Source organism: Streptopelia decaocto (genome assembly GCF_964273445.1).
Source record: "Streptopelia decaocto genome assembly, chromosome: 3".
NCBI lineage: Eukaryota > Metazoa > Chordata > Aves > Columbiformes > Columbidae > Streptopelia > Streptopelia decaocto.
The window spans coordinates 66,872,062-66,897,603 of NC_138656.1; the positions used below are offsets into that span (position 1 = coordinate 66,872,062).

Sequence of the window (25,542 nt, forward strand, 5' to 3'; positions counted from 1 at the left end):
GTTAAAGTGTTCATACAAATCACTGTGTTAATTACATATCCCCAAAATTATGCAAATAATCTTTTTAGTGGTGGATTAATCAATGCTAATCACTTGAAAAATAGATTTAAAGTGTTTTTTTTAATAAAAATGTACCCAAGTATTTAAAATTCTCATGGTGAGTTTACATTTTAATAGTTCTATTTTATTTCTTTTTAATAGTGACAGACAAATACTCCCTACGTTATTTGGTGTTGAGCAACAGACACAGTAGGTGATCACAGGTGTAAACGTCTTACCCTGGGTTCTAGATTCTTGCAAAGTTTTTTGAAATAACAATTTAGATTTTGCATCTTAATGTTTCATTTTAGATGCCTATGGCACAACAGAAATCACCCTAATGGAAATGTAAAAAGTATATCTACTAATTGAGACACATTCAAACGTGGCAGTTGGCCTCTTCTTTAGAGTTGTGGACATATTAATAATTTGCTGCCTAATCTGAAAATCTGATAGAAAATAGTGCTCAAGACCAGAGCACAGGTATGCATTTGGATCAGAACCTTTAGTTTGCAAATTATTTGATATATTCATATCTGTTTACTGTCCCAAAGGTATATTTATTTCAAATACTTCCTCTGGTGAAGGTTAGCACAAATATAGAAAGTGAGATGACCAGCTCTTGATCCCCACTGTGCCTCCTCCAGCTCTGCTGTAGCAATAGTCCCTGTGCTTTCCAGCACTCCTAGACCCAGGAACCACAACACTGCTATTGTACAAGCTGGTGCTGAATATACTTCTACCTCTGGCTCCCTGCTTGAGCTCTTCAGTCCCAAAATTTTCCAGCATTTTGCCTTGGGATTTACATGACCAGAATGCCACAGCTAGCCAGCCACCACAGCTTCTCACAGAAAATATCCAAAAAGTGCTAGCAGAAACTTTTAGGCATCCTCTCAGCCTGGATTTCAACAGCAGGCAAAATCAAAAGCCCTGAAGAGATGTTTAGGCAGATTTGAGCAATGCAACAATTCCTATCCTGACAGTAACCGAGGCCTATGCATTGACTACATACAATACATCAGGATCAAGCCAAGATCTAGATGAAAATTATTACTGTAATATTACTGTGAAAATTGCATTCTTAGAAATTCTCTAGAAATGTATTTGATGTGTGTGTCTGGGGGAATGTATTTTCCACACTGAAGTTCATTTTCTTCCCATCAGTGACTATGATGAGGTAAGCTGCTTCCACTTTGTGGGGCTACTAGCTAACACTCTATTTATGAACTATAGGATTTTGTCAAGAAAGTGCAAAACAAACTACTTGCAAAGTTTACAAAAATAAACTTAAATCTGAGAGTCAATGCCATGAGACTCTCAGTTATGGAAACAAAGTTTCAGTTCTGTGGAGTGTACTTATTTTAGAGGTAAATAAAGGAGGACAGCAAGGTTTGAAAAGAAAGGTAACAGATATTACTCATCCTTTTACATTGAGAATATCAAATAATAAAGCACTAAAGCTTTAAAACATGTAGCTACTATTTATTCATTTATTCATTCACACATTCTTTCCATAACCTGACTCAAGTTCTCTGCTATTTGTGCATTTAATGAAAGACAACTGGTGAAGCGACTTCAACACTTTGAATAAGCTAAAAAAATGATTGTCTTTCAGTATGATCATAGCATAGGTGCACTTTCAATTAAATAGTTCCGTTTACAATTATTGATTGCATATGCAGTGCAGGGATACAAGCAATATAAATATATAGCTTCCATTCTGTTTTTGAAATTTCACACAGGTCTCACTTGCTTTAGCTGAGATCTTTGAAACTCTGAAAACAGGGCTGTAATTGATCATGAGCAATGGGGGATAAAAAGTATCTTCCATCCATGCAGTAGCAGGAAAAGAACTTTCCTTGAAACACTCTTGTACTTCAAGCATGACTTCTGCCTGATAAACCACTGAGATAATTACATTTTTAAAGGGGTGCATGGTTTGCTGTACTGGTACTGTTCCATTTGGAAGTAGTAGAATGCAGAAACTGTGTCCTTTGTAAACTCCTTCAAACAGAATCAGATAATAATTAGAAAAAAAATTCCGTAGTCAAATGTTCTTCATCTGGCATCAGACATGGATCATGGGAGACAGGTACACTGTGCCATAAATAAAGGAAGTAAAAATTGCCTTTCATACTTTTTAATGTCCTTTCATTTTTCCTTCCACTGGTGGCTCATTGCTGGTGTGCAAGTGAAGACTCTGTTTTATACATACCTGGCCATATTACCACTGCCACAGAAGGGATTTATTAGCATAAACTGTGAGAACTATTTCTTAGTTAGTAGATTGTATTCAGTTCAGTTCCCTGAGTTATTGCATTAGATACTACCGCTCTTCTTCAGGACTCAGACAAAAAATTTGTAGGATCAATTTCTACTTTATTGAAAGAAGACATAACACACCAGACTGTCTAACTTATTAACGCCACAGTCTTTGGTGGTTGAAATAAATAGTTTATCAGAAATATTTCTGAAATATTTTTGATCTTTTTACATGAGATTCTGCTCAGGAAGGAGACTCCATACCTTTGTCTGGTTCATCTGTGATCAAAAGGAACAATGTGAAGGAGTCTGTAGGTTGGGTTTCACACCTGAAGGTGAAGGACAGCTGGTAACCTGGTGGAATCCTTTGTTCTCAGGACTCAGAAATACCGATAAATGCTAGTGGCGAAATCCTAACCACCCAGCAATGACTGACACAGATGCTATTTTTGCAGATAACAGTCTTATGGTACATGAGGAAGTAGTCATATCTTTTAAATAATTCAAGAGAATATTAATATCCTCCAACTGCCTTGTACTTTAGAGTGACAGGTGTGTTTAATTTAGCCTCTCAAAAAACACCCTGACTATTCAAGACCACTGGCTTTAAGTGCCTGATCCTCCACACTTTTTAACTAAGAAAAAAATGTACTGATGTGGACAGTGGGGTAAAAAGGACTTATTTGACAAATGCTGTAAAGGAAGTAGGATGGTGTCATTTTCAGAGCAGGTCAGTCAAGTTAGGTAGCAAAGGAGGGGGATTGCGGCCATAGTCCTACTTATGGCACACACCTCTCTCCGTTCATGGTCTTCTGCCTCTGTGTATAACCTGCCTCAGGACTGTGCAGCACCCAAATTTCTGTCAGGCACCTTTTTTGCAGTATATGGGACATAAACAAGATTATGAACATTAGCTCCAATTTGGTAACATGTGAAAAGTACATGTCCTGTGTTTGTGTAGTTTAAATGCTGTCTGGCCTTTGTTATTACTGCAGCCACACCAAAGGGTTTCTTTACCCAACTGTCATGCTCTGTTTCTTATTTGTAGAACAGATAGAATTTTTGTTGTTGCTGTTACTCTGAAATGTGGGGAATTGAAGTATTGTTATATCTGCCTTTCACAAAGATTAAGTAAAACCCCAGCTACCTTCTCTCAAACAACAACAACAACAAACCCTCCCCTCTCAGTTGTCTATTACCTAAGTAAAAAGAAACATCGCTTTTCCTTGTTCATCATAAACTATAATATCATTGTGAGATGAAGTGGAATAAAAAATGTCCAAGTCATGTCTACTTCACAAAGCCTTTCAGCAGGCATTAATTTGGGCAAAAGTCCAAATTGCCCAGGTAGCTCAGGAAAGGAGAAGAACCACAAGTGATCAGGAAAATCTTCAAGGCACCAGGGATATAAAATAGTATTTTATAGACAAATGCCCACTTCAAAAACTGCCTGTGGTTTTAAAATACACAAGTACAGTTATAATTATTCCTAAGACCCACAAACTGATCTCAAGCACAAACCTTTATACTGGAGGCCAAATCTCCCTGATGCCGAAAATGCTTGTGTCCCAGTCTGGATTGTTTTACGGTGGCACAACAGCTTGACGTCCTGTATGGCTGAATCTGGCTGCAGGGCCCCTTCACCCCACAGGAAACAGCTGCCAACAGCTCCTTGGCAGCTGCGGCTTGTGCCAGTGGTACCAGAGCTGCAGGGTTTCCTCAGGCCCTGGGAATGCAGCCGGGAGCTTGCAAAAGTCCCCAATGTCCTTGTCTTGCCTTCAGAGCTCTGGGGACGCGGCTGAGGATCCTCTGCTCTGTGTCTCTGGGGTAATACTTTTATTTTCATTTAAGCTGTGGATATGGAAAAAGAAATCATTTAACTCTCACTTGAGGATCATTGTGTTCCTCTGTTTTTTTCTGTCTGTGTTCTGCTTTTTCAGAGAGACAGGGGGAGGAGTAAGGAAGGCATAACAATTATTTTCAGTCAATGCTTTGCAGACAAATATCTTTTATGGTTCGCACTAGGAAGTTGACTTTGGACATATGTCGGAGCTTGGACAGGAATACAGTGTGATTGACAGTGACAAATGGTAACAGACTATTCAGGGAAAATTACTTTATGTCCACTATGATGAGTGGTAAAGACATTAATGTTAAAATTTATTTGTCTTTTTAAAAGATCTTTTATTTTCAGACTTACTTTTTTCAGTGCAGTTGCAGCTGTCAACACTGACAAGGTTGCATTTGCTAATTCATATCTTCCATTTGCACTCTGTAAAGAAGCTAAATTGCCTAATGAATAAGCTTCTTTTTAAATAATGATAGTTATAATAATAATAATCAAGTGGGTTCTTCATCTGCAATTCTGACTTTGATCTGTCTAAGTCTGTGGCTAGAAAGAGAGAGGAAACACAAAGAAAAATTATAGCAGTTGTTGAAACAAGCATTTTTTTTTAATAAATCTGCTTTCTGTCACATAATTTCTTTCTTATAGCTGTTAATTGCCAAAATATTTTGCCTGCTTCATTTTTTTTTTTTTTCTTTCTTCTATATCTGTCTCTCTAGATACTTCTGACAAATAATGTATGTCAATTTTTCTTGAGAATTTTGCATCACAAGTTTGTGTATTGCTGGGTGGGTGCCTGACTTTGTGACACAAAAAGGGTTAATTCCAGCTGGAGACTTTTGTATTTCAGGAGTCAAAGAATGATTAATCCACTGCTGATATCTATCCCATCTGTGTAAATGCATAACAGGGACCTGGGAATAACAGAAAAAACAGATGTTAATAAAATGCCATAGGAGATTCACACTGACTGCAGGCCCACTCTTAGACATGCAACTGTATCATACACAGGGACATCCAGGACAGAAGGGCCTGCTTAAACTTGCAAAAGCAGACTAGGATGTATAACCTTCTGTTGTCCAAGCCTATTTACACACTACTGTTGCAATTCCAAGCAAATGGTGCTTAGCCTGGAAATGGCTTTTAATTCGCTGTGCCTTGATCCTGAGTGTCTGCTCTCAGAAAAGCTAAGAAAGAGCCATAATCCAGATGAGCCTCCTGAGGTTTTGACTCGAGTTGCTTACAAGAGGAATCCCTTGCTTATGTGCCTAAGGGAAATCCAGTCAAGCCTGAGTGTCTAAGAACACATGATACATAATGTAATGTATCAAGCAGAAGAATAAGCTGTTGAATGGAAAAGAAGGTGAACTTTCCCCTTGGTTGTGAAGATCAGGCTGAGCAGACAGTTTCAAGCATCCCAGAAAGGACTGACACAGTGATGATACTTGACTGTTAGTTTAACCTCATATTTTTTCCCAAATATTTGACATGAGAACATACATTTGTCTTTGTCTTTTCATGTCAGACTTTTGTCCAAAATTATCTTCGTTCTCATCCTTTTTTGGCAGTATGCTCAACTATGATCAGATCTGGAAAAAATTGGTATTGTATACACTGATTTCTATTGAACATTTTTTTAAGAGGAAGATCTGATGACATACCTGAAATGTATCAGTGGAAATTTGGAGTTGGCTCTGGAATATGAAGTTCAGGAACAATTTAGCTCTTTTGCTACATACATTTGAAACCTAAACTACCAAATGCCGCTTGATGAGCTCAGAATGCCAAGGTGAGGTGACCTCAGTGTGCTTGTCAGCTGTCCCCAGGTAGGGACTTATTTTCATTCAGACCAGTCTGCATACAGAAACAGGGCTTCTTAACTTTCTGTCATGTAGGACAGATCTACTACAGAGTTCAACTAACTGTCTCCTACATATTAAAGAAGAAAATGTTTAAAAGTACTGTGTATGCAACTCTCTAATTGAAAAATTATTCATTATAATGTTTAAACATACACCAAACTTTAGCCTAGATCATATATGATACCTAGGTCTTGTTTAGTTCTGTACTTTGGGTGCACTTTAGTGTATCCAAAATAAATCTGTACTTTGGTCATGATGATTCAAAAGATCTTGGAACTGTTATTCATGAAATATCAATCACAAATGGAAAACAATTACTTCAGAGTAGTGTAATGGTCCATAAAATGACACAACTACATCTCTGACTGATCAGGAGTTCAAAGGCATCAGAATATGAATGTGTGCTCTTATTCATGCTCAGAAACACAGGGTATTACCACGGGGATTGAATGAAAATCCCATCTATAAGTAACCGTATTCCTAAACAAAAAATCAAACAAACAAGCAAACAAACAAAAAAAGGAGTGGAAATGTCTCTGTCAGTGGAAGCCAAATGGTGCCTCAATCAAATATTAGTATTTTTCTTCATATGCATGTCAAAGTTCAGTGACAGACATCACTTTCATCCTATGTCGCTTCTGCATGAGTCTTTACTATTCACTGGATTCAGTACCATTCACTCTCTCCCTAGCATTATACTTACATCCTATATTTAGTTCTTATCAATTGATTACTGGCTGTTTCTGACAACAGCAGACTCCCAGAATTCACAAGATATACGAGAGTGAAGGTTATGTTTCCTTTCCTTGACCCTGTTGTGCTACTGAGCATGCACTGAGATACCCTTTTGCTTAGTTTGATTTTGTAGGACTGCACTCTGAGTATTCCTCAGCAATGTGTTAGCAGGCAAGCTCAAACACTGTTCTTCATTTTCTTGTTGACTGAGGGTTTTACTCAATTCCTCAAATGATTCCTTGTATCAGTATGAAAGTCTCTCCTCTCATTACCTAGTTATTCAATGTGATCTGTTGTCTTCCCCTATTCTCTTTGTAATAATATCAGCAAAGCAATCCAGAAAACAGCTTATAGAATATTGGTATACTCCTACTTCGATTATATGAAAAACACAACTTTTCATCTAAAAGTGGAATTTTGTATTAGAGTCTATCAAATAGTAAACTTCTGACATTTTCCTAAAAAAAAAAAAAAAAGAAGGTTAAAATAATTGCTTTTCTTTGATTCATCAGTTAGGATTCTCACTGAAATACTCATCATCTGAAATCAAGGCACATGGTTACATGCAGACATCTGTACCAGCATGTAGTACTTCCTTCTCCCCTCCTTACAAGTTTGTTACTTTTTCCCTATCCAGGCAACTATAGAGCATATTTGTTTTCTTCAACACAGGCTTGTGTATCTCAGGAATCTGCTGTGAGGAGGGACACTTAACCTGCTGCTAGAACTCCCTCCATCACCACTGCCTATGAGATCTGATCCCAGGACAGTTCATTTACCACATAGCTGCTGTGGGTGGGAAGGAAGTACCTGTTGCTAACTTAAGCCGTGATCATTTTCACTTTGGGCCTGAGATCTGATAGGAAGAAAATGAGGATAATTTGTGTGTGTGTCCATGTTCGGATATCACTAGCAAGAACCAAAGTAGTTTTACTTTTTTGGGGGGGGTTTTGTTACTGTTTGAAATATGAACAGAGAGAGAGAAAGGACATTTTACAAAAGGAGATTTCCTACCAGGTTAGATGGAAAAGGCTCCTACCAAGATGCATTCTGGGTCAGATTCAATATATGAGCTAGATGAGGGAATTAATGTTTACTTTGTCAGACAAAAAGCTGTACAGATTTTATGCTGGCCTTCTGCATAATGTGAATTTCACAGACTAGTGTAGAAGAAACTCCTAAAATTCAGCCAAGCACTAAACTTCAGATTTTAACCAAACTTCTAACCAAACCGAAAAAACCCTGAACAAAATTTTGACAATTTCCCTTGTTTAGACTCCTAAAGAAGAAGATATTCTGTATAATTTTCAGATGACAATGTTTGTTTTTCAAAATTAGTGTACATGCACATACACAAAAGCAGAACTTGGCTTACCTTAGTTCTCTGTATTTTTGCAAAGGGCATGATTATCTCCAGTAAATATGACACGCAGCTCCCTTGACTTTGCCCCCTATTAAAGGGAGTAATTGTGTAACTTCCAATACAGTTGCCTAGAGCTATAATTGTTGTAAGATATTTGTGCATATGACAGCTTTAGCCTGCTTCCCAGAATTAAAGTTTTGCATATTCAATCGATGAAGAAACTACCAAGCAGTTCCCTTTCTGGCCACTGGTCTGATGTTGAGGAAAATTGATTTCCAGTTGGATTCTCCTTCTTTCTCTGTTCTTACATTTTGGTTTCAGAAATTCAGCTCATGACTGAGAGTGGCCATAAATAAAAGCAAAGCAAGTAAGGCATGGAGATGACAGGGCAGGTGGTGGAAGCTGAGGGACAGACAACCACACACACATAGTTACACAAATATGTATGTCTGGGTAGAGTCCGCAATCACAGGATCTTGCCACATAAACAAGAACAAAATTCAGACATAAATATTTTCCCCATTTCTTTCTTCTTATATACACAAACTGAGCATTTATTTATTTATTTATTTATTTTTCAATTTGGATAGTAATGCTATCCTGACTTGACAGTATTGATTAGCTTTGTGCTTCAGGTATTCAGCTGAGATAATATTTCTCACATCTCAAGAAAGTAGTATAGCTGTTGAAATACAGATGACCCAAAATATTTAGCTGTTCATGTAAAATGGAACTGTTCTAGCAGAAGAAGCAATTAAGAAAGAGAAGGGCTTTGGCTTAGTATCACACATCCTAGTACTCTTTACTAACTGACAAGTTATTGTGGGCATCTGTATCGTTTATGTGAATGTGATTCCACAGAACATTTCTGTATTAATGAAAAAGTATTTTTGAAGGAATAAGCTTTTGCCTAAATTCTTTTCACCAGCCTTAGTGAGGAGGATCTTCTGAGGGACAGGCTAAAGGAGCAGATGGAGTGTTATGGGCATGATCAAAAAAACACTGGCTACTTGGCATCGAGTAATCGAAACTTGTCAGTGCAAAAGATTTGGTCAGTAGAGCTACAGAAGAAAAGGGATAGAGGACTGACTGTAAACTGTTCAGTGAACCTTCACTTCTACATTTTGTGAACTGGATAAATAGATTCATTTCCTTATACTTTTCCACAGAGCCAGGTGCTTACATGTCCTGGGTGGAAGATGAGAAGTGCAAATGCCAGCCCCTGTAGTGGACATGACTATAGTTTTCCTAGTAAGAACTGTTTAAGGTGGTTTCTGATTTCATGTGACCATGACATCTATGTAGAGGCATGCTGGCCTGAAGCCACTTTTTTGCTAATTTCAAACTCTTACCTACATACATAATTCCACAGCTGTGAAATTAAAAGCAATGCGATGAAAAGGTTGCTCATGTTTTTAAATCATTACTCTTATTTAAATTGTTAATACTTTTATTCTTCTACATTGTTTTAAAAGCCTACTTGTTTTCAGTTTTACAAAGTCTTGTTTAAAATCAGAGCTGTTTAATTGTTTCCATGAATCAGATCTAGAAAATATCTAATCTGCTTAATATTTTTGCATATTACCTTCATGCATTTAGACCATATAAACTACTAGTATTTACATTATTAACAGTATTCTATAATACTTAGATCAACTTCATAGCTATGTATGAAAATTGCAACGTATCAGAAGAGTATAAAAAAATTCCAAACTGAAGAGGTTACCAATTTCATAGGTTTAAAGTGTTGTCTTAATTGGCTCTGAACTGCAACTAAGAATTGAAGTAGAGAAAATCACCTAAATTTACCCTCCCCCTTAGTCAGCGGTAAGCTTCATAAGACCCTCCCCAAACCAAATAAGGCCAGAAAGAATGTGCTAAGCACTGACTGTGCTAAGAATAAAGTTGAGCTGGGATGGATAAGGTTACTTTGAACTCTATATTTCATGTTTCCTGACATACCCTCCAAAGAACTGCAACTATGCTAGTGAGGCTGCAGGAGCGTTAAACAGTTCTTCCCCGGTTCTTTATTTTTTGCTGCTTTTCCATGCATTCCTGTCCTGTTTAGGGCTGGGCCTTTTTCCTTTTTTATTTGTAGTCTGCATGTTTCTTAGGATATTAGAAAAAACATGCTGAAGATTCACTGTGAGGCATGGCTATTTTTGTTAGAAGCTGATACTTCAGACTGAGCTTTAAGGGTTGCCTCTGGAAGGCCTTAAGTTGCTGTGGTAGGACAGGAGTCTGCAGAGGAAACAGAAAGTTCAGAGGGGTGCAAAAGAAGAAGGAACAGAATTAGAAAAAGCAGAGGACCTCCCTCCTTCTCATTCTGCAGCTCCTGCAAGAGCCAGCAACCCAGAAGTAGTATCTAAGCTGCCACGGTAGATCTTGACCTTTTTAAGAGAGTATCTCTTACCTTCATCATCATGGCCGAGATTACAGCAGAAGGTATGGTAATTATTTTCCAATATAATTAACCAAAAATTATATGTACTTTGACAGTGTAATTGACCTAGGCTGCCAATACAATTTGTTGCTCTTAGCAAATAACACTTTCACCGTAGGATCATTTTGTTTGTTTCATTGTTTTCCACTTTTCTTTCCTGTTTTTTTCTTTTTCACTCCTGTAGCCTGAGTTTCTACCAGTTACTGATCTCTATACATCTCTAAAAATAGTATTAGTCACATTTGCAGAACAGCACTGCTTAGGCAGGTCCGTTAGAGTGATACAAGAAGGGGAACATCTGAATGTCAGCTGGTTCCACCCTTGAACTTTTGCTCAGGTAAAGCTTTGGTAGTCCCTTATAATCAGAGATTTGCCAGAGTCAAAGTAGCTTAGTTTGGTGGCCCTGATTTTTCCACAAGGAGCACAAAGTGTATGTGAACTGTACATGAAGTTACTGAAGGGTAAAATCTATCAAATCAGCAATCCTTATTCAGGTAAACTTCTAAAGGAATCAGCAAAAATTGTGTTGAAAGAAGTATGCCAGGGCTACGCCTGCAAGAATGAAAGGTGATTGTATTAACCAATAAATACATATTCTAAAATATGAATAGTTCATGTACTTTAATATTTCCCGACCATTCATATTTAAATAACATTGTAGATGCATAACAATATTTTATCAACAACACTGAGACAGGGGACATATTTAAAATGCAACCTTCTTTAAATTTAATACTGAATATTTTAGTTGAATTTCATTCCAACCTTTTTTTTTCAGTGTGAATTACTCCACTGTTTATCCAAATTTAATAATGACACTACCAAAAATATGCCTTTAAACAGTCTCCTGAATGTTATTTTTGTTATACTTGTCAAGGTTACATGGTATTTCAGTATATGAAAGTTGTACTTTTCATTGTTAATATTTGTAAGAGGATCTGCTTTAAACACTGTTAGAGACTGAGCCCATTGTCTTCTAAAGACTTGATGTTAGGACTATGTCAAATTGTACAATCCTTGCCTGATGTCTGGTTAGCCACAGCAAGGAGACAAAGTGCATATGATTTTTTAATCAGCAGTTGGACTGACCTATAATTTGCTTCTGGCAGCAAATACTGCCAAAACAGGTGGCTCAGCCTAACAGTCCTAATCCAAGTGCTAGCACTAGTTTATTTGGATATTCTTAAACATGTTGGTGGAAACATTGGTTATTTTGTAGCTGCTATCAAGGAAATCTGTGAAATTATATTTTGTGTGCTTTAATAACATTAGTGACAGAGAGGCTGTATGGAAGTACCTCTTGCAAGGTTGTCCAAGTGAAAAAAAGAAAAAAGGAAAGACTTTGAGTTCAAGATTAGTAGCAGAACCAGAAGACTTTTCAATCACTCTTGAAGTGACTTTCCAGTCATTTATTAGCAGCTTAATAAAGAAAGCAAGCTAAAGACTCTAAAATAAAATAAAAAATAAAACAAAGAGCCTAAGTATGTCGTTATGGTGCTTTTATGGTCTTTTTACAGGTGTTCCTTAGCTGCTATATTGTGTGTCTTTCTTCTGTGCTTTTTTTCTGTGCAAAACAATAGACTTTGCTAGGGAGAAGTGGTAAGAGGCATCAGCTCCACAGTAGCCTGACCTCCTGCACAGCAGGTAAATAAGCCATATAATTAGTTTAGTTTAGTTTAGTTTTTGTTTTGTTTTGTTTTTCTTATATTTGGAATGGACTTATGTTGAATGGCTTATTTTTAAACTCTGGATCCACAAGATGAAAATTTTACTTATGGCAGAAAACTAAGAATTCAGCCTGGGGCTAAAGTTTCACTGCAGTTTATTTTCCTCTGGGGCCACTGCTGGCATTCACAAGGCAGTTTGAAAGTTCAGGTCTAAACTTCAGCAACATATAGTTTGGACAAATAAAAAACAATTAAAATTCCTCTTGCTTCACATAATTCCCTTTTGATTTTATGTCATTTCATACTATACCCCAGCCCATGATTTGCTGTGGTCTTCATCACTTTATTAGGATTAAAGTACTTGCTCCCTGTGGTAGGTGTTCTTAACTCAATTTTACACTGGCAGTCACATATCATTTAGACTGTCGGGTTCCTTGCCTTTTGGAGTACCATGCTGACACGTCAAAGAGCACAACAGCGATGCAGGCTTTAACACTGTCATGGCCAGTGTGGCTGCTGGTTTAGAGAGATGGTCCAGCTGTGGCAGAGTGATACTCTTGGTGTGCATCTCAAGGTACATTTTCCTGACACCCCTTGTCAATACCACGATCTATTCAGAGACGAGTGCACAGGGCCAGCAGGGTACTCTTCCAGGTCAGCATCACATAATGACAATGAGACTAAGCAGCTTAAAAATTTAGCTACCAAGCAATGACCCTGGCCTGTCTACTTGCACCTCAAGTCACATGCACTGTCTCTACATTTCCACAGCTACAAATTGTTAGTTGTGGAAATACCGGTGAAGGATACCTGGTGAACGACTAAAGGAGATCTCTGAAGACGGCAATTTATAAACGTCCTTAGAAAGTTGGCAGGACCTAGATCTCCTGCCGGTAAATATTTAGGAGAAGATTCCAAAGGATTATCTTTAGCATCCTCAAATTACATGTAATTGCAACCACAGAAATGTACTATTAGAACACAGAAGTCCTTAAAACTGTATACAAAAAAACCTCAGTACAGACACTAAGTACTCTGCCTTTGCAACAGTCTCAGGATATTTATTACTATTATTGCTACTACTACTATTATTATAAATAATAATAATAATCATCATCATAATCATTATGATTATTATTATTACAAATGGGGACTGGACTGGACTCAATGGCAGATGTAGTTAGGGCTGCCACCATTGAAATATGAATACAAAAAGCCTGGCACCTCTGAGAAATTGCTTCTACCAATGTACAGCTTAATTTGTATGTACACAATAGCTCCAGCAGCAGCCCTACAGTTGGTCCTTTCTAGTCCAATCTATTGCAGGTCACAGTGCAAGGCTGATGACCGGCCCCTGGCACTTTATCCTCCCACTCAGGGAAGAAAGAACAGACACACAGCTCTGCCTGCTGCAATGCACCAGAGACTGTGCACTGATCTAATCCAGGGAGGCGAGGAGAGGAGAAAGACAAGGTTTCTGTGCCAGCTGTTTGTCTGCCACAACTTATTTCCCCAGTGGAGCAAGAAGGAAGCAGGAGTCAAATAGAAATGTGACAATGAGTCACAATTTGGTCCTTATTTTGCTGCTGAGAGCTGTGCAACTACACGTTCCCTCTGTCTCTGGGCAGGCTGCAAGGAGACAGGCTGGCCCTGAGGCCACACACAGCTTGTCAGTGACAAAATCAAAATTGGCTTCTGGATTTCAGTCCTTTTTCAGGCTATTTGATGACTATGAAAAGTTTTGAGATGTAAACGATTTCAAAAGACAGGTGTAACAAGATCTATATGCTTGAAGATTAATATACATGAAACTGATAATGTATGAGAAATAACACACAAGAGCCAGGGGGTAAAATCATAACAACTTCATGAGTGTGATGGCCAGAAGCTAACTCTTCAGTTGGCAAAAAGTTTAGCAAAGTCACACAGCAGGCAAGAGCGAAATAGCTATTTCTCATGGTAATTCATGAGTCACTGATAGAGGTGCCAGTGTTACCAACCGAAAAAGGGACATAGATAAATAAATTAGATTAGGTGATTCATCCTGTGGCAAAAGGTATGTGAGGTGTTTCCTAACCTTTAGTTAGACTGCCATTTAACCATTTAGTTAGGAGGTTTCTATAGAATTTTTTTTACAAAAAGTGAATTTGCAAAATTAGAATATGTCTTTTTCTTGTTCAGAAGTACCAAGTAAAATCAACAGCCTAATTACCTGGAGTAATAAAAAGTCAGAAAACCCAGACTGCCTGTAAAAAAGTAAGTCTTTGGAGGAATAGAAGCTACAAATTCTCAGTGAAATCTCTTAAAACTTGGATTCTCCTGTGCCTGAGGGCCTGGATAACTGAGCTGGTTATCTTGGCTGTGGCCTGGATGCTTTCTTGTAGCCTGTTGAGGCATGCAAACACGAGGCTAAATTTGTTAGCTTAAGTTTAAGAATTTGTGTACAATGTTACTCACAGTTGATATGGTATCTATGCATGTTCGGTTGGTACAGAGATACTCCAAGATATCATTACCTTAGTTAACCCCTCAGGTAGCTGTGGACAGCAAGAAGCGTTAAAACCTATATGCCAGAGATTGAAGCTAATGCATCGTGTTGCTAGTCCGTGGCAGGCTAAGTGTGTGTGCAGTTAACTCATGTTTAGCTTGTGTGCAGATGGGCTGTAGGTCTCATAATTTATTGAATTTTTGTAAAGGAATGCTGTGCTCAAAATTATTTGGAAACATATCTTAAGGTCGCTTACAGAATGAGACATATGTTCAAAAGCCTAGTGGTGTTTTCAGGTTGTTGTGATGATCAGTTCCCACTGATTTTAAAAATGAAATCTGTGAAACTACTTAGGTTTTTGAAAGTCCAAATCTATACACTGAGGTACTTAATCCTTGAAAAAATCTTGTCTATTAATATTTTGAGTACTTTTATCTGTTCCCTCCAATGTAAACACTGAGTAAGAAGTGGATTACTCCTGCTTTTATTGCTCTGCTCTGGAAAGCGGTTACTGGTTTAGTTTAAAACACATTTCATGATGCAGGTTTGGCTTCAGTCCAGGACACACTGAGGACAGATAAACCAGATTTGCCCTCTTTGAGGAAGGTCAACTGCTTACAGAAATGGAGAAGCTTTCATTTTCTTACTGATGCTGTTATCCCCTGGCTCCTGCTCTGTTTAAGAAGATTGAACTAGTGGACAGTGCTCATTTTACCAGCTTAAATCGTATTTAAAGAAGTAGAGGGCAGATTGCTTTAAATCAAAATGATTGAAAAACCTTTTAAATCACCAGTTTTAGTCATGAGTTAAATCAGCAAACAAGAAACCTGGATTTCAAAACAGCATTTTGAATTTTTTTTTGCATGTGTCTTCTATCATTCTTTTTCCCAAAAGAATGGAAAAGAGACACTGATGCCTGTTGGCCGGTTACCAGTATGATGCCTGACTAAAACCTTTCTCACTAAAATTGTGCCTTTTACTCTCAGAGAGAAGGGTAATCTAAATCTCTCACTATTAAACCATTTATCCAGATTTGCAGTCTTTACATGATGTGGGGTTTTTGTCGCTGTTTTTGTTTTGTTTGTGTTTTGATTTTTGTTGTTGTTGTTGTTTTGGTTTGGGTTGGGTTTTTTGTGTTGTTTTGGTTTGTTTTGTTTTGTTTGTTTTTGTTTTGGTTTGTGTGTGTTTTTTGCTTTGGTTTTGGTCTTTTTTTTAATAATAAAGAATGGTACATGGTGCATTTCTTTTTTTACTAGGTAGCGATTTAATTTTTACTTGTGATTGCTGTCAAGCTTAATTAAGATGAAAATTGGAATTCAATTAAAATGGTACAAACCCAGCATTCTAAAATTTCTTATTTGTGTACTGTAAATGTACTGAATGTATAGGGAAAGTCAACTTTAAATAGAGTCTGTTTTGAGAAGCAAAGTGTTTAATTAAACAAATACAATGCTATTAATAATTTGGTTTCTGGCCACTGCATCCTACAAGAATATATAACTGATAGAGCTCATTTTCTTTAATGTAATGTTTATTCAAAGGTTAGAGAAAAAAAAAAAAAACAACATATTTGCTACTTTGAAAAAAAAATCGAATTACTTCTTGACATAGAATAAGATAATAATTTAGTTCAAATGGTAAAATAAACTGAAATTAAGAACATATTATTTGCATTTGCAAACAGGTTATACTCTCAAATAAAAGCCTAACTTAATTTGACTCCATCTGCTTAGCCAGTGATTTCGAATAGCTCAGTGATTTCTTTAACTTTCTTCACAATTGTAAGGGCTAGATCATAGCTTTTTGTTTAAGTGATTTCTATACATAGCAGTTTAAAAGTGCATAGTAGTGTAAAAGTGTAATCCTTAGCACAGGTTTTCTTGATTTCATATTTAAATTTTCAAATACATATTTTTAAAAGCATTTAAAGAAAACTCTGTTTGTCATTCCAAAAGCACCAAGAATTATATTCCCTGCCTTTCCTCACTGCACTGTCATTTGGTTGGGGCTTAAAAAGGAGAATTATTAAAGATTAATACTGAAATGTCTTCAGTAGTTGCAGATGTATAGACAGGTGTATAACAGCAACTTTTTTTTTTCTTCTACAGTTCTTTCACACTAATTTAAAACACATTCAAAGGTATGGTTAAATAGAACTTTACAGAGATGTGAAGATTTAATATCCTTACTGCTTTATGTTGGCAGATCAGACTGGTAACAGGGAACATGAGGTAGATAAGCAGATCTGAACTGTAAAGTCACTGCATCTTAAGACTTTAAGTTGTGCACTTAAGCTATAGTTCTTATCCATATGATCCCACTGTCATATCCTCTTGATAGCATTAAAGATTTTTATTGTAATTATGATTATTTCATATTTTAGTCCTAGCCATGTTTCTTTATATAAATCTTGTTTTGGTGCATTGGAACATGATAATTCAGACTTTGGATCCCTGAGTGGGAACATATTTAAGCTGTGTGTTGTCAAAAGGGACTTGTAAGTTTTAGCTTCTAGTTTTATTTCTAATATGTGCCTACAGCACAGTTGGCTTATATAAGCAAGTATTTCAGGAATTATGAAGCAACATGGCTACCAAATATTTCACTGATAGTAGAGAAAGTGACACCAATAGGTAGTAGAAGAGATATCAGATGACGCTGCCAATGTATCTTGTCCTGTTCCACATTCTGTCTTTTTCTTCACAGCCTCTGATACTTTTTTTGCCCTGTAATTGTTTTCATTTTTCTTTTCTCCCTCTTCCAAGGATTCAATAGACAAGACTGCAGGTAGTATGCCAGAGATGTAACTCTAGTCCCTTCTCTAAATGCAAAACATAGTTAGAAGAATATGGTAAAGCACATAGTAAGTAGCTACATTTTTCTTCAGACTCCCTAGATTTTAAGGAAAAGAACTGAGCTAACAAAAGAGATCATGTAATGTGAGGGAGGCTAAACAAAACAAAACTGCCTATGCTAAAACTCACCTATATTACAATTTCAGTCAAATCAGTTAAGTTGCTCAAAATCATGGTCAGTGCTGAGTTTTGCCTTTAGAAATCAGAATGAAAAAGCTGTGGCTTTAAGACCTGAATAAGCCTCACTTGAGTCCTACAGCACAGTGTGAACCTGTCTCTGGCTTAAAAGTTCTGCTTGGTGCCATGTGAAAGCATTTACCATAAGAAAGGAAAATATAAAACGTCAGACACAGAAAAACTTTCTCACTGGAGAAGCATCCTCTCTCCATCTTCAAAGATAGCTTTAAAAAATCCTTTACAAATATGTAATGAGTAAAGACCTGCTACTCCCTGTACAGGCTTATGTTCGTGGAACTTCAAAAGTATCTCTGTACCTTTGCCTGGAGTCAAATTGTCAAAGGTACAATGAATCTAAGCCTTTGTAGCCTCCTTTGGTATGTAAATGAACTATTTCCTATATTCCATTATGTAGATTTAAGTTGTGGTTTTCTGTGCATGTCAGGAAGGCTAAATCTTGTTTCAGTCTTCACTAAGAGGTTATTCACAATTGACACAATTATCATAAATATAATTTTCTGGTTACTATTTTACTGGTTTTAGAGGCATAATTTAATACATCTGTTCAAATGTTAAGATCCTCATTTTGCTTTGACCTTTTCCTTCTATATCAGGTAGACCTTAATTTTGGCTTCAGGTCTATCTATGTAACTCCTCCTGAAGTCAACTGAATTGGTACATGAGGATATATGATCCAGAATTTAACATCCCATAAAGGCAATATCACCTATATATGATACAGTTCAAGCTATATAATTTTCATAGTTTTATAATCCCAATATTTAAACTGCAATCATAATGTCAATTTAATATAATTTCAATTGTTTTTCTTTTTTTAAGGGAAAACTTCAAACCCTCTTCTTCCTAGACTTTTTGTTGCATCACCATCCATGATAGGATTAAAAAATGTGAACATCTCACAGGGAGATATCTGAAGTTAGACTCATCCCTTTAAATGTACTGTTTGTTTGGTTTGGTTTGTTTTTTTTACAGGACTGTTCTTATAACACTAATAATAGCACAAGATCTATGATGAGGTTGAATGTCACCCCTGTCTTCCTGGGACAGCTACATGACCAGATGGCTTGACTACATTCTATCACTTGAAGCAAAAACACTACGTAATCTGCTCTTAATTGTGTAACAACCTCTAAAGACAATGAAGATGTTATTTTGGTAGTAGAGAGTGAATTCTGGGGATATAAGGTTTTCTCCTGCTTAAAAACAAACAAATAAACAAACAAAAACAAACAAACAAACAAAAAACCAAAAACAAACAAACAAAAACAAAGGGCAAAGGGCTCAAAAAGCTTTTTTTAATTCATTTTTATTTTTTTAATCTGTAAATATATTTGATAAAGTTATCACTTTGGTAAGTGGCATGTCAACTCAGGATTAAATGCAAGCATTTTTTTCACAGCAAGAGTAGTCCTGTTATCAGACGCTGAACCAGAATTAATCCATGTGAGATACATTTACCCTAAAATAAATCTCTTGTTCTAGACATTGTAATTTTGTATTGATTACATAAAAGCCACTTGAAATGCTCTGGAGAATGTAGTGTGCTAGTCTGCTGTTAGTAAACCAGACGAAGTGACAAATTTCCAGATCAGTAACAGACAAAACTCTTCTTTCCCAGCCCACTTTCTCTCTTCCTTCCCCTTCCAGAAGCAAGTGCACTGGAGCCCTCTGCCCAGAGACAGATCTCCATCCCTATTCCTTGCATTTGTCAGGAGTGGGAAATCCATAGATTTTGTAATACAGAATGGTTGGGTTGAAAGTGACCTCTGGAGATCATCTAGTTCAACCCAGCAACTTTATTATATTTTGTCTGCAAGTTGCTATTGAACTAGAGGTTTCCTGTGATTATTTTTGTTTTCTTTTAGTGATTTGTGCAGAGCTCATGTAAGAAAGACCACAGGGGAAACTTCACTAGGTGGCTGTTATTCTGGAAAGAAGAGAATTTAGTAACTTTGGAAATTATGGAGAAAACAGCTACAAATATTTGAGAATGCAACTTCAGGAAATATATTTTGATTTGCAAGGTTAGCTACAACTATTGATGAGGCTTCAGCACACACTTAAAATTAAATGTGAATTAAATGTGCATATGCAGATATAAGCGTGAGTGGTCATTGTGCAATTTTGCCCGAGCTAATGAATTCAACATAATTTCAATTATACGGGCAAAACAATGAGGGCCAGGCTTTTGTCTTAAAAACTAATTAGCGGGAAGTTTCTTTTAAGAATATATTTGCCATTATTTCTTTTTTTTGCCCAGTATATGCTAATGCACCTCACACTGAGAAGTGCTAAAGGCAGTTTTACAAAAGAGATACAGATGACTAAGGTAGTTTTATAACATGGTTGCTATCCACTCTTCAATGTGTCATGCTAAGCGTGGAAAACCAGAAATAATACTGCACCTGCAGAGGCTGCCAGAACTATAAAGTGGCACTGGATCTATTTTTTATTTCTTTCTTTTCCTGTGGTATTGCCTAGCAGTAAGGACGTCATTGGACTCATCACCTTATTTCCTGTAGCAAGAAACAGTCACTACCCTGGAATCTTACAATAACTTTAATTTATAAAGATTCTTTTATTCCATTAATAAATGACTTTTGTCAGCTATCCCTAAGGAATAACAAGTGAAAACATCCTTCCCACAAATTCACTCATTCAACTTATTGTGAATGAAAACTCAGCTAGTGTGTTCATGCTTTTACAGAATACACTCTCTACATTAATATTCTTGAAGATATCATTCCACCTTTTTCTTTGTCTCCATCCTATTTTTGTTCCACTTTTTACATTTACTATAAACTCTTTTACATTTGTTGACTCATTGAATTTACCAAGTCAATACCTTTGAAATCACTATTGTTGGTACTATTAACACAATCTTTGCTATCTTTAAATTTTTGTTGAGAATTATTTCACTTTGTCTAATTGAATAATTCTAAGTCTTCAAAAAATAGATGAATTTATTTAGGTCTTTAATGAAAGTTGTCTACATGAAGTTTGCGAAAACTCTGAATCTTGTTTTAGAAAATATTCTCTTGTTTTCAGCTAGTCAAGACTTCATATCTATGTTTGCTTTCAATCTTTCCTCTTCTTTTATGCCTTTCATTATTTTAATTAGAAGAATCAAACTTTTCTGATACATTAAATGTAGAAATATTACCTTTTATTCTCACAGTGATTGGAGAGAATATTTTCAATGGTTTTGAATGAAATTAGAACTAGAGCAGTCTCTCATCAGCTGAAATAAAGAGCACATGTTCTGTCTGAAAGAGAATAAATTTTTAGTCCTTATCTGTTAGTAAGTTGCTGATTTACTTTTTGTTGAAGAAATGTCTATTTTGTTTTGTGTTTCCAGCTTGCTTAGACACTAGGGCAATGAAGTGGGAAGATAAGGAAATCATAAATTAGTTTGTTCTTCACTGGTTTTATAACCAGCATTTCACAAACCCTTTTTTGGATATAGACACGAATAATGTGAATTTCCCAGCACATGGACTGTTAATTTTCCACAAATCTCTTGTACAAATGCCATTTTCTTGGCTTGTGTGCTTCCTAAGGTATCGTCTGAATTTGTTCTCTATAAAAGTTACTTATCCAAATTTCCACTATATACATCTAAGCTCTTTTACATCTATACTTCTTTCTGCAGAGAAGTAGCTCCTGACTAAAGGTGATGTGAAGTATTAGCTGGAACAGAACTACACTGCACATGGCACAAATCCTGACAGTAATTTTCCAGGAGAAGTATATGTTACCCTTATTTATACTTGCAGAATTTTATCAACATTTGCAACACTTGATCACAGGAACAGTGACTTTAACAATCTCCTGATGTTTCAAGTCTTTCAAGTCCACTTGTGTAGTGTTTTTTCTAGGGAATAGCACTGTTCAAGAAATGAATACCCAAGGGACTCTGTCAGGTTGTAGTCCAACAGGTCTGAGCATATGGAAGTGGAGGGAAGAAAATCTAACCTGCACTTGCCCATTTGGTGACAAGGAAAACATTACAGCTCTTTCACACAGCAGATATCTCATGAATGCCCCTTAAAAGCTAACAATACCACTCCTGCCCTGATCAGCAAGATGAGAAGGAGAGAACTGTTGATCCAGATTTGGAAACAGGCTCATCTGTAAATAAGACTGATGTCTTCTTATATCTTATTTGCCTGGTTAGGTGGTATGAACCTTTTATTGTAGATCCCAACAATGGAAGAACCCTAAACGTACTTTAGCTTTTCTGCACTTATCAAGTAGCCTGAGGCACAGATTCTGGGGAGTAGACGGGATGCTGTGCAGTGTGTAGGTAGAGTTCTTTAAAAATATCATCCTTTACAGAGTCTTTCACAGTTTCTCTGTGACACTTGGTCTAAAGTTTAATTAAAGCACTACCTTAAATTAAAAGCCAAGAAAAGTTATAGCAAGTGTAGTAGAATGTCTTACGGCCTACTTCTCTAATTCATTATTAGTCATTCAATTATTTTAGATACACTTTGTGTCTATTCTTGTCTTCCACCATAATACTTTAATAGCTTTCTGAATGTATTGTACTTTTTCAGGTATGAATTGTGTTAGTGAGTGAAAGATTATCAGTTATGTGACCGTAAGAATACAGTCAATGTAAGCTGTAAGGCTGAAATATCAACTGTAATGCAAATACTCATCTTCAATAAATGAGAACGTATGCATTTTTTATTTATTAGCACTTATCTAATTACAGCTGAAGCTGAAGTCTATTGATATAATAGAAAAGGAAATTAATAAAGAAAGGTTAGATGATGAATAGGCCTTTGACCAGGATATAACAGCCAGCAAAATCTTGCAAAGATGTATACAGAATAACTAAGTAGCTCTTGAAAGCTTTTTTAAAAATTTAGAAAGGACTATCAACTTCTACATCTGCAGAGGACATCTCTATCTCTTTTCATTATACTGACAAAGTTATCAGTTGAGACTGCCGTATTAATATTAAAGAAACTTCGGAGAATTGCTTGAAAGTTTCCTGAAATGAGAAAGTAGCAGTAGCATTGGTACTCTTAAAATCCAAGATTTAAAGATTTCAATAAACTTTATACACAAGCTGAATGTGTAAAAATGGCTTGAAAAGATTCGAAAAGAATACAAAAAACTACACTCAGAGGAAGTTTGTGATATATTTAGCTTAAACACTACAGAATATGGAGAAGCAATGAGCCAGAAGTTAGAGCAGAAGACCCAAGTTCAGGTCTGTCTCCTGCCAGACTTTCAGTGTGGCTTTCACTCTCCACTTAATTGCTGCATCATTTCCTTTCTTTTGAATGAAAATAGAATGGCCTTACATCAGAGCGTGAGCTGAGGGGAAGATAAATATTATAAGACTGGGGGCAAACAAATCCAGATTTGAGGATCTATAAAAAACCCGGAACATAATTACATGCTTTGAATATGACCTGAGACTATGTGAAACTTTTTCGTAAATAAGAAAATGTTTCTGTTGATGTGTTTGAGCATTCATAGATTTGTGAATATAGCACAGGCAGTTTGGACAGAAATACTAGGCTAAAAATGTCCTTTCAGCTGCTGTCTCTGTTTCATTGATATGGAACAAAGGGTGTTGGATGAAGGAGAGTGGGATGAAATCAGGACAAATATGCATAAAATCCTTTTCAGGCATTATGATTGAACTTCAGGCACAGATATGCAACTTTTTTCTTCTCCTTTTCTACCACCAGGAGAGTCAGTGAGTAAAGCACAAAAGACTAAGATTGGGGCAAGATACCAGGAGTGTTAGAGAGGTCCTACAAGTGTCTGATGTTCATGCAAGCTGGGTGGAAACTTTGGAACACCTACTATTACTGTGGGCTTGGAATACTGGAGCTCTTACTGTATGGATCTGCTATTTCAGAGAACACAGGGAGGTGTTATAGCTTGCGAATGAGAGCTGAATGGTTTTGCAATGATTTTGTGCATGTTTATAGCAGATGCTAAAGATTATTTGATTAAGAATCAATGGAAGGAAATAAGGAAACTCTCATTCCAGACAGGTCAAAGTTTTTCCCTGGTGAACTCACTTTCTGTTCCAGTTCGCAATAACAATATGGAGGGGCCACCTTGAGATGGTGTTTTTTTAAAAAATTCAGAATAAATCCTTTCACACTGCAGTGAAGCAAGACTTTAACCTTATGAATTATTTTTGGACTGATTATGCCATTAAAAACAGTGGAAAGGTTTTCCTCTGTTTTAAGATGTATCACCGAGGTTTAAAGACCGTTTTGCTGCAGTCTACTTAGATGTTAATTAGTCTTCCATGACCAAATACAGTGGAAACCTATTTTGTCTTGGCTTCTACTGTTTTAATGCAGACACAGGAACTGACAGAGGCTATGAAGTTCAGAAAGATTCACATTCCAAAAATGTAAGTAAGTGGATACCTGATCAATGAATAGGGCAGAGACATGCCCAGAAAGGTAAACTCAGACATGTCTAAACTATTTTGTTCCATCGGTATTCTAGTACTGATTAGGAAAATGTGATGAGAATGAATTAAAATTAATGATCATTTTGCAACACTCTATGCTATGCCTAAGCATATGTACTTTGTATTCTAAAATTTGGAATCTTACACAGTTAAAATAATTTCACAAACATGTCTCTCATGTCTCTCAGTCTTACCATTACTGCATTCTTCCTGGTTTGGGTTATATACTTAGAAGCTTAATTTAAGTAGGATAAAGAGGTATTTTAGGCATACTCTATATAGATAGATATTAAAAATAAATCATATTCTGGTTTAGGTATCTTTGAATTCAAAGAAGATTTTTACCTTGTCAGTCACTGAATACATTTAAAGCATTGTTAGCCTACAAGTAAATCTTTCATATGAATCCTTTTCAAGATTAGGATGTCACTTCTCTGAGTCACTTAACAATTAAACCATGGATCAAAATTCTTTTTTCCTTACTAATACTTGAATCCTATAGCAAAAACATCCTCCTCAGGCATTACAGCTTTTATATGGATAAAATTTTCATTTTCAAGGAGGTAGGGAAAAAGTAATTTTTACTTTCATGGTTCAGCAACTTAGTTCTGAAAAAAAAAAGTAGATATATTCACAACATTAGCAACCTGTTCTGTACTAGCAGTAGCAATTTTGTGTTTAGTGGAAAAAAAAAAAAAAAAATGGTTTAAAATTATATCATTACTGCTTTAAGTGAAAGCCATTAATATATAATGTTGTGGTATACATCCTTGAAAAATACATTCATTTCGGATTTGGATTTACTCTGCTGTATGGGAAAATAAGTTAGTATATCTTGTAGGAAAAAGACAAGTCTTGAGCTACATTCATCAGTTGTCTCTCTGTAAATCACAGCAGTTGTGTAATGCCCTTATTAAACACCAGAAAAGACTAAGCAAAAAACAAATCCTGCCCATATAACACTAATACAATACACACGAAAAATAACCTTGTACTTCTTGGTCTCCCATGCAAATTTCCCTGGTTATCATACATGACATTGCAAGTTAGAGTTGGTGTAGAAATTAGAACTTCACTTGTAGCTGGGAAATAAAACAAAGAACCTTTTTAGGTGCACACATCAAAGTATTGCTTTTCATGCATTCATTTTTTTTCAAGAAAAAGTCATAGCTGACCCCTAAAATCTGAATTTGGATTCCATAGTTTCTTCAGATGAGTAATAGTGGAGAGGTATGGAACCATATTTACTTGTGCAAATATTTTAATCCAAATTTGCCAAAATCTCAAGTTTCATTTTATATGCCACATCGATATCTCACTGTCTAGC

General features: G+C 36.3%; 1 protein-coding gene across 29 annotated transcripts in view; it reads left to right on the plus strand.

Moving 5' to 3' along the window:
* Window positions 1-4,003: 4,003 nt before the first annotated feature.
* Window positions 4,004-25,542, plus strand: part of TRDN (triadin) — a 233,824-nt gene continuing 212,285 nt past the window's right edge. For 28 of the 29 annotated variants that reach the window (XM_082049345.1, XM_082049347.1, XM_082049369.1 and 25 more), the window contains exon 1: window positions 10,082-10,552. In XM_082049345.1, the coding sequence (XP_081905471.1) occupies window positions 10,531-10,552 (22 nt within the window). In that variant the 5' untranslated portion in view covers window positions 10,082-10,530. Of the gene's footprint in view, window positions 4,129-10,081; window positions 10,553-25,542 lie in introns of those variants that run through there. The other variant, XM_082049372.1, reaches the window with a different exon arrangement.